The sequence below is a fragment of the Acanthopagrus latus genome, chromosome 10, assembly GCF_904848185.1.
Source record: "Acanthopagrus latus isolate v.2019 chromosome 10, fAcaLat1.1, whole genome shotgun sequence".
NCBI classification, from domain to species: domain Eukaryota; kingdom Metazoa; phylum Chordata; class Actinopteri; order Spariformes; family Sparidae; genus Acanthopagrus; species Acanthopagrus latus.
The window spans coordinates 10,624,315-10,638,238 of NC_051048.1; the positions used below are offsets into that span (position 1 = coordinate 10,624,315).

General features: G+C 44.8%; 1 protein-coding gene across 5 annotated transcripts in view; it reads right to left on the reverse strand.

The window, feature by feature from the left end:
• The window catches only part of afap1 (actin filament associated protein 1), an 87,491-nt gene that overhangs the window by 50,078 nt on the left and 23,489 nt on the right, over nt 1-13,924 (reverse strand). For 4 of the 5 annotated variants that reach the window (XM_037112898.1, XM_037112895.1, XM_037112897.1 and 1 more), the window contains exon 1: nt 3,830-4,088. The exons of the other annotated variant lie outside the window; for it this stretch is intronic. In XM_037112898.1, the coding sequence (XP_036968793.1) occupies nt 3,830-3,866 (37 nt within the window). In that variant the 5' untranslated portion in view covers nt 3,867-4,088. Of the gene's footprint in view, nt 1-3,829; nt 4,089-13,924 lie in introns of those variants that run through there. 5 annotated transcript variants of the gene reach the window in all.

Below are 13,924 nucleotides of genomic sequence, written 5' to 3' on the forward strand. Positions count from 1 at the left end.
CATAATTTGCGCCACATTGACACATTTAAGTTTACAACGTGCTAAAATTGTCTTCTGTGGGAGCATGCCCAGGGAACTTAAAGGTCCAAGGTCCATGAAGCTTTGGTCTTGTAATCCTAAACCAAGACAGACAGCCTAACAAGCCAACAGGCTCATCCTATAACAACAATAAGGCTATTAAAGACGCCTGGTGAGGGTCTTCAAAAAGAGCTTATCTTAATGGACCCAAATTACCGAAGTAACCATCCGTGCCAAGACTAAATTGGACCATTTCAACTGCTCGTTTTACATTCTGAGGCAAGAGACCGAATGTAAATGCTTGGCTGATGATGTTAAATCAGTCGGCAGGTTGCCAGTTGCGTTTGAACCATATGAGGCTGTCCTACTTGGCAGGCATCAGGGTCTTCTGAATTGTGCTCGAGCTTGGGCTGAGTTCTCCATCCTTCTCCTTGTGTTTTTCCAGATGGATATTGACACAGGGGGAAGGCTGAGAGGGCTATGATTAGTCGGCCCGAAATTAAAGTCCCTGTTCCCGCATGCCAGCTTACTGACAGGCTGGCTTTGGAAGGAAGGAGGGAGAGATTACAAACTCATTTCTCCTCATCTCTCCTCTCCACTTCTGGGATCCTTCATCCCTCACCACCACCGCCACCACCACCACCGAAAAGGAGGGGTGCACGTCAGACACATGAAAGCTTTTAAAGTTTAATCATCATCGGGGGAAATGGGCTTTCTGAAAGAGGCGGAGAGGGAAAGCGACCCCCAACTCTAAAGCAGAACCAAATGGGCCAAGTGGGCCAGAACAGTGACACCATGTACCCCTTCTGCCCACATCACACACACCCCAATTAATTGCTCGTCAACCCAGGGTTTCTGTGAGGAAAGCTGTAATAATAACTGGTAATAAACACTTAAACACTTGCGCATTTTTACCCCAAAACATGGCACCCCATAAGGGGGAGAGCTCTTGAACAAGGACTTGCCGAAAGGGATCTTTGAATCGCCGGAGTAGCTTGCCGTGTTTCCACCACCAGCTTGAGTCAACAGGGAGAGAGAAGCAAGTCAGGTTCCGATAGACCAGTCCATAAACCGAGCTCAAAATTTTGGACTGCAACTAGTTCAATTCAATGGAACCACTGAGGTCGCAGCAGAGGAGTAAAATAAAGTATAGGATTTCTGTTCTACTGAATACCCCTGTCCACTTTTTTTATGATTGTTCATGCTGACGGATCATACATGATTAACGATGTACTGATTGGCTCAGGACAAACCATTGTCAGCAGTACCTTCAAATGTATCGCATATGTAATTCTGTTAGGGCCCCGATATCAGTCTGACATCGATATCACACCATTGGCACTAGTGGTGTCTGTGGCTTTCCAGCTTATTCAGTATGTAGAATCGGCCTTGGAGCTTGATGAGAAAAATCACTGGCTTTTCATCTTTGCAAGTATAGTGTACAATTTCACCCACTTAGTCACCTTTAACTCTTCACCAGTTCCATTTGTAACTCTAACTCATATATATTCCTGATTAAAAGTAGCTGTGTTAGCAAGAGTAGTGTCAAAAAAGGCTGTGTTTTGATAATAAGGGTTTGTAGACATGCACTCCTGAGCCTTCTGGCTTCCACCTAGGGTACTGAGTGTTATTTCCTCTCACACAGGCGCAGAGCATATGAGCTAGCCGGCCATCAGCTTTAGTCTTTATGATGCGTTCAAGTGCAGCTTTTTGGCCAAGACAGAGACAGTTGGGCCTTTTTGCTGCTAGTTCTCTGGTGACGATTTGGTGTGTCTGGGCCCTTAGAGCTTTTTCTAGCTAGTAATGAAGGCATTTATGGACACAAAGGGGATATCTTTGGGCATGGAAATGGTTAAGGTAAAACTATGTTGTTAAAAGGCTGTTAATGAGTTAAAAACATATGCAAGGGCAATTATATACACATTCATATTCAGAGTACAAGGCTGAAACTATAGCTTACTTTAATGCCTCGATTATAAATTACAACTTATTATTATTAGGCAAACTATGACCAACACAAACAAAATAAACGCAAAATATCCTGTTTCTCAACTCTTTTGGTGAACATATTTTCTTGCATTTATCAAAGAATCAGAAGATAAGATTAGCCGGTTGTCTTAAACTGATATGGATTGAACCCCTCGTCCAAATCCGAAACCAAAACGTGATCTACATTCACTGCTACAAGTAGGGGGACATTAGTGATATGGTGCATTGGTGTTTTCATTCCGAGCTCATGTTAGGAAAACCTCTGGCTGCAGTGTGGAGTTACCCCGATGTTGACCTGAACTGTGCAGAACATTGCAGACAGAGCACTAGCAGGTTTAGTTGCCCAAAACCAAAAAGGGGGTCGGACTGAGCTAGACTGACTGAGACAGAGCTACCCTTCCCCTGTTTGCGGGTGCTATGGAGCCTCGAAAATTAGAGTTTGTATCATTTCCAACCAAGGCCATGTGAGGCCAAGGACAGAACCCCTATGTTTATACCCTACAGGTCTTGGACTGTCGCTCCAGCTAATAGTGGACTTTCTTAGCATTATTGACAGTAGCTACAAGAACTGCACGGATCCCTTCTTCTTTGTTCCACTGAAACCTACAAAATAATACATGTTGTTGATGTGTTCAGGCCCGTTGTCTAGCAACGATGAGGTAATGAAATACAGACTTGATTTAAGGTCGGAATGTTAGAAAACAAGGAGCGAAGTCACCTAACGGTAAAACCCAAAATGATGAAACAATACACACGGGACGAAAGAAAACATTGCTTTTAACACAAGGAGTCGGCGGACGTGTAGGGGGGAGTCTTGCTCTATCGTATGTGCCATCAACACATAAGATGCTGCTATTTGCAGTTGTTTTCGTCGCAGTGAAATTCAAAGCCGAGGTCTGTCTTGGGTGCATCTACTTTACGGAGCCCTCCTGTTAATCCTGTGACCATTCCACCAAATTCCACTATGGTAGGCAGCAGCAGCAGCAGCAGCAGCAGCAGCAGCAGCAACAGGAGCAATGAGCAGCTTTAACTAAGCCAAATTTTTTTCAATTGAAATTTACTGCTGCTTGGAATGTATAGTTTACGGTCTTAACCCAGCTTCACATATTTATTTTGGTGTGTGTGTGTGTGTGTGTGTGTGTGTTGCCTAAACTGGAGCCACATTAAATTGCTAGATGATTGAGTGGAGTTTGGCATGGAGTTCATACTGCATAGACAGTTGACAACCGACCACAACCCTGATGACACTGTCAGGAGCCAAATGTCTCTCCACTTCTCCTCCCTCTGTTAGAGAAGCCAGCCTACCTTTTACATACACTGTGCTTTCACGTTTTTTAAAAATTCATTTATTTGCTTATTTTTATAATTACCACCGGCTCTGCACATTTCTGTGCACAAAAAAAAGCTGTGTTCAGTGAACGCAGCTTTGACAAAATAGCATCTGGGAGTCGTGCGGGTGTCTCACCTAAAAAACTAGCAAGTTTGTAATGAAGATTTGTATTGAGTTAATTACTTTCTGGAGCTTTTGAATAAGACTGTTAGCCTAAAGGATAAAAACACTATTCTGTAGTATAGCATAAAACCATTATAAATGACTGCATGAATGCCAAACCGAAGCCTAGCAAAACGAGGTGGGAATAAGAAATTAGCCTTAAAAACGGGTCTCCAGGATGAGATGCTAGCAGCTCAAGACAGACAGCCTTTTGTACGTGTGCTGTGTGGCTAACAGTCACGGTAAAAGCCCTTGACACGGAGCAGTAAGTCAGAGAGAGAGAGAGAAAAAAAAAGAGAAAAAAAAAGGGCTCCAGGTTGAGCCACTCACCCCTGCTGGAAGTGAACAGAACAGGGTCGCTCCTCATCGTGAAGTCAAACTCATCTAATCCGCCCAACGACACTCAGGAGCAGGCGCGGGCCCCGGCGGCTCCCCGGCAGCGGTAAAATCCACACGAAGTGACACTCAAACGCAACCCTTCAACCTCCGCTTATTTCCCTTTTTTTCCAGAGCGGGTTCGTTGTGCCACTGAGACGCCTCTCTACTTCTTTCAAACTTTTTTCCTCCGGATCTTTCCACCCCTCCTCCTCCTCCTCCTCCCTCCCCTCCTTTCCTCCTCCCCTCCTCTTCAGTTGCCTCTCTGTCCCGCAGGCTGCCGGCATGGATAATTCTGCTGCGTTTAAAGACCATCGGAAATAAAGCAATCCCCTTTCTCCAGGTTACAGGTTTAGCACTTTGGGCAGACTTTTAAATTCAAACATTACCTTCTTTGAAAGCCGGTTTTTTCTTTGTCGATAACTACATCAAGCATCAGCCTAAAAGACGGTGTAATGAATGTTTAACGCATTTCCCACTGATAGACAAGTAAGTTATAACAATATTAAAACAATTACAGCAAGCCTAATAGTTTAGAATTAATAACATGATAATGAAACTGATATTGCATTAAATTCCATTTCTTCTTCCTCATCATTTCAACGTTGCACACATGAACGCATGAATCCCGGTCTGACTCTCGCCTTCTGGAGAAAAGCGTGTCAATTCAAAGTTTTCTGTAAACCCCTCCTGCTAAAATTTGGCCCATCAAGATGAGCTTAAAACTCTGCAACCTCCAAACTCCTTCATGTCGGTCTCAACCTGACTTTAGTCACAATTTGCCACACGCAGGAGAGAGGGACGGAAACAACAAAAGAGCGAGAGAGGCTAGTTTTTCCATAATTGCACTACCATTACCATAAACTGCTGATTCCCCCTCCTCACCCCCCATCCCCAGGGGCAACAACCAGTCTGAGTTCAATATCCCATCTGCCACCAGGGGAGGAGGAGGAGGAGGAGGAGGAAGACCAGGGAGTCAGATTGAGGCTACCCAATGCTGTGTTTTTTCCTTTTTTTTCTCCCTCTCTTTTTTTTCCCTTCAGGGCTGCACTTTTTTTTCAGTGAGGAACATGAGACTGAGGGAGGGAGCAGTGCGGAGAGGAAGAATAATGTCCCAGCTCACCTTTCAGTTCCGCCAGTTCAGGGAGAACCGCCGAAATAGCTGTGGTTGTTAAAGAGTATCTCCCTAAAGGATAATCACCATAATGCTCCTGTAATTGACCTAGGCCCTTTAGGGAATGTGTGTGTGTGTGTGTTGTGTTCAGTGAATAATATGCAGCGACTTTATTTGAGTTGATGACATTTTGCTTCGCCGCGTAACGTATTCAACGTTCAAGCTGACTTCAGGTCAGTGAACGCAGCGATCACCAGAGACGTGCCCCTCTACTCTCTATAATATAAGGTTCATGAAGTAAAGTACCTTTCCCCTCTAGCTGCAGTCGTCAGTTTAACATCGCAGCTCATAAACCGCCAACAATGGAGGTCCCTTCTGTGGATTCGCTGCTGCAGTCGGGCTGACGAAGAGTGACGATGGATCCACTTTCGAATCAATAAAAAAGCGATCCCTGGTCTTCCTCCTGTCAGTAAATGGCTCCGGATCAGAGCAGAATCTAATGTCACTCCGGGTGTTTCCTCCTCCAAAAGGTCTGGCTCTGTTAGCACGTTAGCACGTTAGCCCATTATGTGTTAGCATCGAGTGAACAGATGGAGCGCTAGTTAGATAAAAGTGATTCAGGAATCAAAAAAAAAAAGAAGAAAAAAAAAGAATAGCTTAGTGAACCAAATTATGTCCAAATGTTATGCCATTTTTTGTGTGTGTGTTAGCCCTACAACAGACTGCTGACCCCCCACCAACAAGGCCCCTTGAGGTTAGCTCAACAGGCACTAAAGGGCCACACGGACACACAAAAAGATGGTGGTCGGAGACAATTGCTTCAGAAAAGCCTGTCAAAATAAACGACCAGCTAATCTGAACCCAAAATCCCCCCCCCCAGATTGGATCTCATTTAAACCTCACTTTGCCGATCTGACAGCAAGGAGGCCAGAAAAACACAGCTGAGCTTAAAAAACAAGAAGCCAGTCGGGCTTGGGGTGTTTTTATGGGCAGAAGAGGTGGCATTCCACACGGCACTGTTCATTGTGCTGCAGCACGAGGCAGCATGCAGGCCAGATGACCCTGAAGCCAGTTAATTGCAGAGGAGAACTCCGGCGGGAGGATTTCTGCTTGAGCTGCGGGACTCTTATCGGGGTGAGATATGATGATGGAGAGGGAGTGTGTGGCGAGCATGTGTGTGTTGAAGGGATGCGCGATGAAAGGACGGATAGAGTGCAGGGGAAAAGTGTGTGTTGTAACCCTCAGCATATTGTTCATTCAAGTCCGCTCTCAAGTGACGAGTAAATGTAACACACACACACACACACACACACACACACACACACACATACACACACACACACACATTGCAGCATGCTGTAGAAAAGTGTGTGTGTGTATGTGATCTCAGTGAAATCTCACACTGGATGGATGTTGGCTTGGCTCGGTTGCATTAAAGTCAACAGTGACATCAGTGTTTGGCCCCCTGAATGAGATTAAATCTAATAGAGATTGAGATACTGTAATAACTTGGACCCTTCCCCGCCCCAGTCAGCCATCAAACTGTCCTATTATTCAGTCACCCCGCTGAGCGCACACTCGCATGTTCGATCTTTCATACGGTCAAGCTCCGACGAAAGCTGGCCGCGAAACATCCATGGATTTGATTTAAATTGATGACACCTTCCCCCTTGTGAGATTATCCTGTTTCTGAGTAATCCATGTTAACACGTTGTGTTTTATATTTCCAAAATATCCACCAAGCTTTAATACATTTTTATATCCTGTCCGTGACAAAGGGACATTGTCGTCTTGGCCTTAGCTGCCGCTGGGCTCATCTGGTTCTCGTCCTTGTTAAGATTTCATATATGACGACGTGAAAAATGTGTTTTCCTTAAGACAAATCTGAATATATAATGTGCAAGGTTCTGCATTCAAATTAGAGCCATCAAAATTAATTCATTACAGAAAGAAAGTCATCATTACAGTGCATAAACACCTGACAATGGAGGTCGCCTCTGTGGAACGTGATTGCAGTCAGGCTGACAAACAGGAGTCAAGATTAATCGACTCTTTAATCCCAAAAATGTAAAATTCTCTGATTAACGGCTCTGGATCAGAGCAGGGACCGATGTCGCCAGGGGTGTTTATTCCTCCAAAAGGTCAGGCTCCACGCTCTGAGGCCATGTTTTGCGGACAACAACACATAACCGAACTTTTCCATCTGCATGCGGGTGAGTAGACAAAGACTGGCTTGTCTTTTTTTGGGTGAACATTTCCCTGTTTGTCACTACCGCCTGAACCTCGGCGGCGTCAGTGGGCTAACAGGGTTTCGGCAAAGTGTGCTAACTTCCCTGCAGCAGGCCATCAGTGCGTGTCAGTGCAGCGGCAGAGAGAGGGGATGAAAAGTCACGACTGTGTGCTCTGGCCAGCCTGTTTTGATTCTCTGCGTTTCCCTCTTCCCAGAAAAAAGGCTGGTATTCAAGGCACGCCTGTCAAAACAGCAGCCAACCTGCACACCTCTCAGCACGCATGAAGACAGATTCCCCACTCAAACACACACACGCACACAGACACACACTTCTCTGTCAAGCAAACAGGGTGGAGAGACTCATGAGGGAAGGCTGTTCTGGATTTGATTGTGTACTTTTTTGCGAATATGGCAGCACAGTGTGCGTGTTTGTTTGTGTGTGTGTCTGCGTATTCTAGCTTGTTTAGGAGGTTCTGAAGTGAGAGCTTTCTTGCAATGTGTGTCTGTCTGAAAAGGTAAGCCACCGCGCTGAAAGGTCAAACTTTGACACGCGCTCCCAAACCTGGCAACCCTTTCTGATTCCCCTTACTATCATTTCATGGGTATAACTCATTCTCCTTATGTGTGCATGCAAACTACTCCCTGCTCCCCCCACCCCGCCCCTGAAGGGCAGGAGGTTAACCCAACCTGGCAAACATTGCTACTTTCAACCCCAAAAAATTAAGAAGGAGAGACCGAGCGGCTGTCTCGAAGGTTGCTTCCAAAAGGTACAAAGGGTGTCATTTTCGCCCAGCTTGGCAGCCGTCTGGTTTGCATTCAGGAGCTGTCTTTTCTTTAAACTTTAACATCGCAGGATGCAGAGGTCATCAGAGGAAAGCCCAAAGAGAAAAGCCTTCAATTGATCTGTGCTGACTTGGAATGAAGAATGTTTTCCATCAGCAACTCCTGTTGACAGCTCAGTTTCTTCAGGAGGTCCAACAACACACCTATGTTGTCGATGCAATATAATGTGGCAGGTTGGTTACTGTTGAACTCAACTTTACTTTACTCCAAGGATGTGTTTTACCTGAAGTGCACTTTATAAAAAATGATACATCTTAGATACATCTTAAAAGAAAAGTTGAGGTGTAAAACACACTCACGAGCAGCTTGGGCGTCCAGTGGTGTTTATCAAAGATGGCTAACTGTTTCCTTCATTGTGCAGACTGCAGAGGCAAGAAAACATATGTGCACATCATCCAGAGGAAAAGAAACAAACTGGAACTGGATTAAAGAGCCAGAAACTTTTCATCTGCAGCCACATTAACTCCATATGTCAATGACTTGATTAGCCATAACAGTGACAGTCAATTTCAGCATCAAAAATAAAATGTTTAATTGAAAACACAATCCGAACCAACAAAGGAAACATGGTCACTTAAACATTTGTAGTTATCATCATTACATAATTTTTTTGGGGGGGGTAGTTTGGGTATTCTTTTATTCAGGCATGGTGATTTTGCCTGAGACCTTTTTTCACACAGAGTTCCTTTTCATTTGACATCATTCTCGTCTGGCTGCTCTGCTGGAACCAAGATCTGACATTAGCTAGACATCAGTTTTCACAGCTAACGTGAGCCCATGTCTGCTAAGATTACGTCAGGGTCTATGTAATAAACAAAGGCAGAAAGAAACTGACTTAATACTGTATTATTATTAGGAGTATTATTAGTTGCTGACATTAACTCACATCTTCAGGATATTAAATACATTGCAGACATTCATTCCACCTGAAACTCCCTAGCACCCAACTTTTTTTCACTTAAACCTCGACCCTAACTTTACACTCAAACTGTTAACCCGAAACAGTAGCTCTGGTAATGTCGGTTTTTGGTGTTTTTCGAGCTGTAATTTCGCAGGTGGACAAACAGCCTCTTTGGCCTCCGTCCCAGTCTTCTGCTGCTGTCGGGGTCACACGGCGTCAGTGTCTCAGTGCCCATTAGTAGGGCGGACAGGCTGCCCTGCCGCTGCTCTGCTACTCAGCCTGTCCGCTCCACTGAGACAAGTCCAGAGACACTGCAACAGCTGGGGCAACTACAGCTCATAGTCTGCCTCATCAGCTCCGACCGAGACTGTACCTTTTAAACAACAATGACAAAATAACAGCACAACCCATTAACACCAGACTGCTGCTGAACATACAGTTAGGAAATAGCATGCTTGATAGCCAATTCTTGTGTCTTTTGTAGTCTGATTAGTCAGTAATTTAATTGTGGTCTGCTGAGCTCACTCCCTCTCTCTGGTTGGTCCAGGTCACCCAGGAGGGATCCAATGGACTACCAGGACCCCCAAAAGTCTCTGCTTGCGGTAACTGATGCCTTGTAATTTTCAAACTGCATGTTTAGTAGCTGTCTGGTGTTAATGAGTTGCGCTTGTGTTTTACTCACAGTTGTTTAAAAACAAACAGCCAGCGGTGGAGCTGACGTAGCTGTCTGTGAGCCGTAAACAAACCGCCACAACTGGACGTGCAGCTTCAGTGTCTCCGGGCTCTTAAGGTGGAGCAGACAGGCAGAGTCGCAGGGCAATGGCAGGTCAGCCCAGCGGCAGCCCACCTGTGCACCCCACCTGAGGAGCAGAGAGAGAGTCAAAGGAGTGGAAGAGTGACCCCAACGGGCAGGGAGGACCAGGAGGCCAAGAGAGCATGACTGTGAGCCATGATAAAGCTGCCGTTTGCTATTAAAGTTGACGTTAAGAAGGCTTTACAGCAAGCACCACGCAGCACATCATTCTAAACCACCTCCTGAGCACCCGTGACAGCGGTGAAGTGAGACATCTGCACAGAGCCCGAAAGAAACGAACCCCTAGATGTCACGAAGATGTTCCAAGCATGTGTGTTTTTTTTTTAATATCCCGATGAAATCCGACAGAAGTTAAAGCATTTGAACACTTCACTTTCTCCCATTTCAAAACCGTCAGCTGGATATGTGGGTGAGGACTGGAGGAATTCTTCTGGAACCCAGACCTCCAGCTGGCTGCGTTACAACACGCTGCAGTGTATTAACACCACCATAAGACATGCTGCGTCGCTTCCCTAACACATCCAGTAGCAAGAACAATCACTTGGTAATGTGTGTGTGTGTGTTTTTAAATCTGGCTCGTGCCTGTTTTCCATATGGTACAGAATTGGCAAACACAATGCGGTAATACCAGTTAGCAGGATAAGGGCATACCGGATTACGCCTCTCCACTAGGCTGTATAGCATTGTACTCTGCATCCATGTGGTATGCTGTAAACATGTGGGCTTGGCTGTTTGATCCTCCTTCCTGAAAGGATAAATATTGGAACTGACACAGAAATGTAGACTTTCTGCAGCTGGTGTGTTTGCAGAATGTGCATTTCCATTTGACCGTACATATGTGTCATTTATTAGGATGTATATGTATAAGAGTGCCAATACAATGTCCAGATGTTTCACATTGAATTTTTGCCATACGGCGGATGGAGTGAGGAGAGAAAAACTTTTGCAAGGCTCAGAACTGCTTGGGAACAAAACAAAGCATAGGGAGATGCAGAGAAATCAGTTTCAACCTAGGCTTCAAATTGCTGGGACAGCAGTGTAAACCATACTATTTCATAGACGCACACACACACACACACACACACACTGATACTGCAGGCTCACCTTTCTTAACGGGAAGCCTATGAGAGATGCTGACGTCAAGCTATTATAAATCTCAAGTCACAGTGCGTCACAGTTGAGAAGCGAGCCAGCTCTTATGTCCCGGTCTGGAAGTCCCATCATCATTATCATCATCATCCTCACCAGAGTCAGTGAGCTCTGCGTTTGTGTGTGTGTGAGGAATAGAAAAGCCTGCAGTTATGTCTGTATGTCCATATGGCCTTGTATGTTCGTCTGAGCATGCCCATATATAATGTGCGTGTGTCCCCTGGTCCTGTGCACCGCAGTATAACTTCTGTCAGAGATGTAGCAAGTTCAAACTATTCTGGGAGAGCTTTTATTTGGAAACGCCAGTAATGTTATGATGATTCATTGCAGAAAAAAACACTAAAAAAGGATATCACCACTGTGTCTTAAAAAAAAAAAAAAGGACAGAAAAGGCTCTTCTTCTTTTTATAGCGACTTAAGAGAGCTAAATTCCACAGCAAAGTTCTTTCACAGAGGAGCAATAGAAAAGCATCCTGACTGGGAGCATTACAAACTGGCCCGAAGAACCATAAGGCTCTATGGTGGATTGTATCCACTGACGGACCACCAAACTACAGAGCAGCTTCTTTCTTCAGGCTGCGAGAGTCCCGAATTCCTGGTTTTTAGCATGGCTCAGGCTCCAAAATCATTTGATCCTGCATTCCTCGTAATGCAACTCAACAGCAATCTATTATCAGACTTTCCCAGTCTGCTAAACAGCCACATCTTCCTGCTCTGAAATACAGACAGACAGAGGATCAATGATTTTAAAGACAGCTTCATGAGTTTTTCTCCTGTGAAAGGGAGGTTTTTTTTTGCATAATTTGATTCCTCTTCTCTGTCAGAGTACAGCAACATATGGAGCCATGGCCTCCATCCAAACTGAATAAGATGCTGGCAGGCCGCTGATGGAAAATTAGGCCAAGAATGAAACCAGGTCATTATGCAGAGCCAAAGAAAGAAAAAAAGAAAAAGATCTAGCAGTTTGGGCGAGTGTGTGTCACTCATGGTGTTTACTTTGAGAGCCTTCTCACTCCCATTTTGTGACCTGTTGATCTCTGATATGTGTTTTCGCATACTTGTGATGTATCTGCAAGATAAATAGTATGCCAGTTATTGTCAGGCTGGATCAATTAATTGATGAGAAGATTTCAATAACAGCAATCATTTGAGGCACTTATCCCATAAGGTATAATTCCCTGTTTTGTTTTGTTTTAAATTGATGAATAGTAAATATTTAGAGTGTGTTTTCTGAATTAATTTGTCCTAACTGCTTGTAAATGTAGTTGGATTTTTTTGTTTTTTTGCCACGGGCCCCAATCCCATGTTGTCTCTGAATCATGGGAATCTCTGGGTGTAAAAATCATCCCAGACAGATGGAATCAATGTCCACAAAGTTGTTTTGTCCATGAGGTCCGGCTCCAGCTGGAAATGTTGACTTATACCAGTAAATTGAGAAACCTGAAATGCAGCCATCGATGCGGTGGGCCAAAACAAAGAGTTTTACACCCCATTTGTTTGGTTTTCTGTTCAGACAGTTCCTGGCCTTTGTAGCTGTCATCTTCTCCATTTATTCAAATACTTGGAAGTTGGAAGAATGTTCTCGGTTTGGTCTGGTTCTAAGGAGGTAAGTTAAGGGTATCGTGCCCCTCTTGCCATCCCCCATTTATTTCCTTGATACAATCTATCAATCATCCCTTCTCTTGACTGAATCCTGAGAGTTTGATTTAATAACGGGCTAAGCCTTTCAATAGAGTCAAAGTATTTTTTGTAAGTACTCGCTCTTTTCTCGATGGTTCTGTTTCGCAAGCCATCTGGCGTGTCAGGTTAAAAGTTCTGGAAAAGGACAGCAAGTAGACTACAAGTTCGGGTTTGTTATGCTAATGTTGTTACTAGCCTGGAGTCTCTAGCCTGCAGCAGCGATGGGGAACGAGCCACAGAGGTCTGGTAGGCCACTTCTTTCCAGCTCCACACAGACAGAATTTCTTTTAAACCTGTAGTTTTCAGATCATCCCTGGGGAACGCCAAATAGCACACGTACGTCGCGCAGATGCTGGCACAGTGAAATGGAAGCTACATTGGAAAGATGTAGTGTAGGGAGCATCTGCTAATTGGGAAGACATCGCCAAGACATCAGCATTTGGTCGAAGCTCATGAGTCATGTTGGTCCCTCCTCTGCCTGAGTATTTAATGTATAACTGTAGAACGAGAGACATGGTTTGCAGACAGGAGTCAATGGTATTCTCATTTGCTGTGTCTCAATTCAGGGTCCGCATCCTTTGAAGGACCTGGCCTTTGCGGTCTTAGAAGGCAAGTCCTTCAGAGAGACCTTATTAACCACATCAGCCGTTGTTAAATTGGATGTCTAGCCTTTGGAGCAGTTCCTGGTTGTGTCACCAGACGTTTTAACCTGAGGTCATGATTTCCACCGCCCAGGCCCGCGAAAGTGACTATGTACGCCACGCGATGTCTCAATTTACTCACGGCTACAAAGGATAGTAGCCGTGTGTGCATCCTCCAAAAACAGGGAAAAGAATGTTGTATTTGTGGGCTGCATTTGGAGGAGCCTTTGGATTGGGACAGCCTTTGTGTGGCGTAGTGACGTAACTGGCCTTCGAATAATACGGCCTCCGAGTTATGCAGACCCTGAATTGAGACACAGCAATTGTCCCATTAGAGACCAAGCAAGCTAACTCGGAGAACCTTTTCCCCCCTTCTGAAATATGTTGTGACTGAACAAACCTGAAATCAAAACCCCAAGGTGAGTGGAACAAGCAGAATACGTTCAGTGCAAGTGTTTCCTGGCCTGCTAGCTCACTGGTGGTTAGCTCTACAGCTATAGTGGTTCACCAACAAGCCCTGCAGTGTAGTCCCTACTTCACCAAACCTTTGGTACCATCAGTTTCACCAAGACGTACTCAATGTAATCAACTTTGCCACTTTTCTGGTGTAATAACACAACCCAAAACCATGACATTTTATTATAAATGCCCAACGCTAGCATTCATGGCATAGCTGAC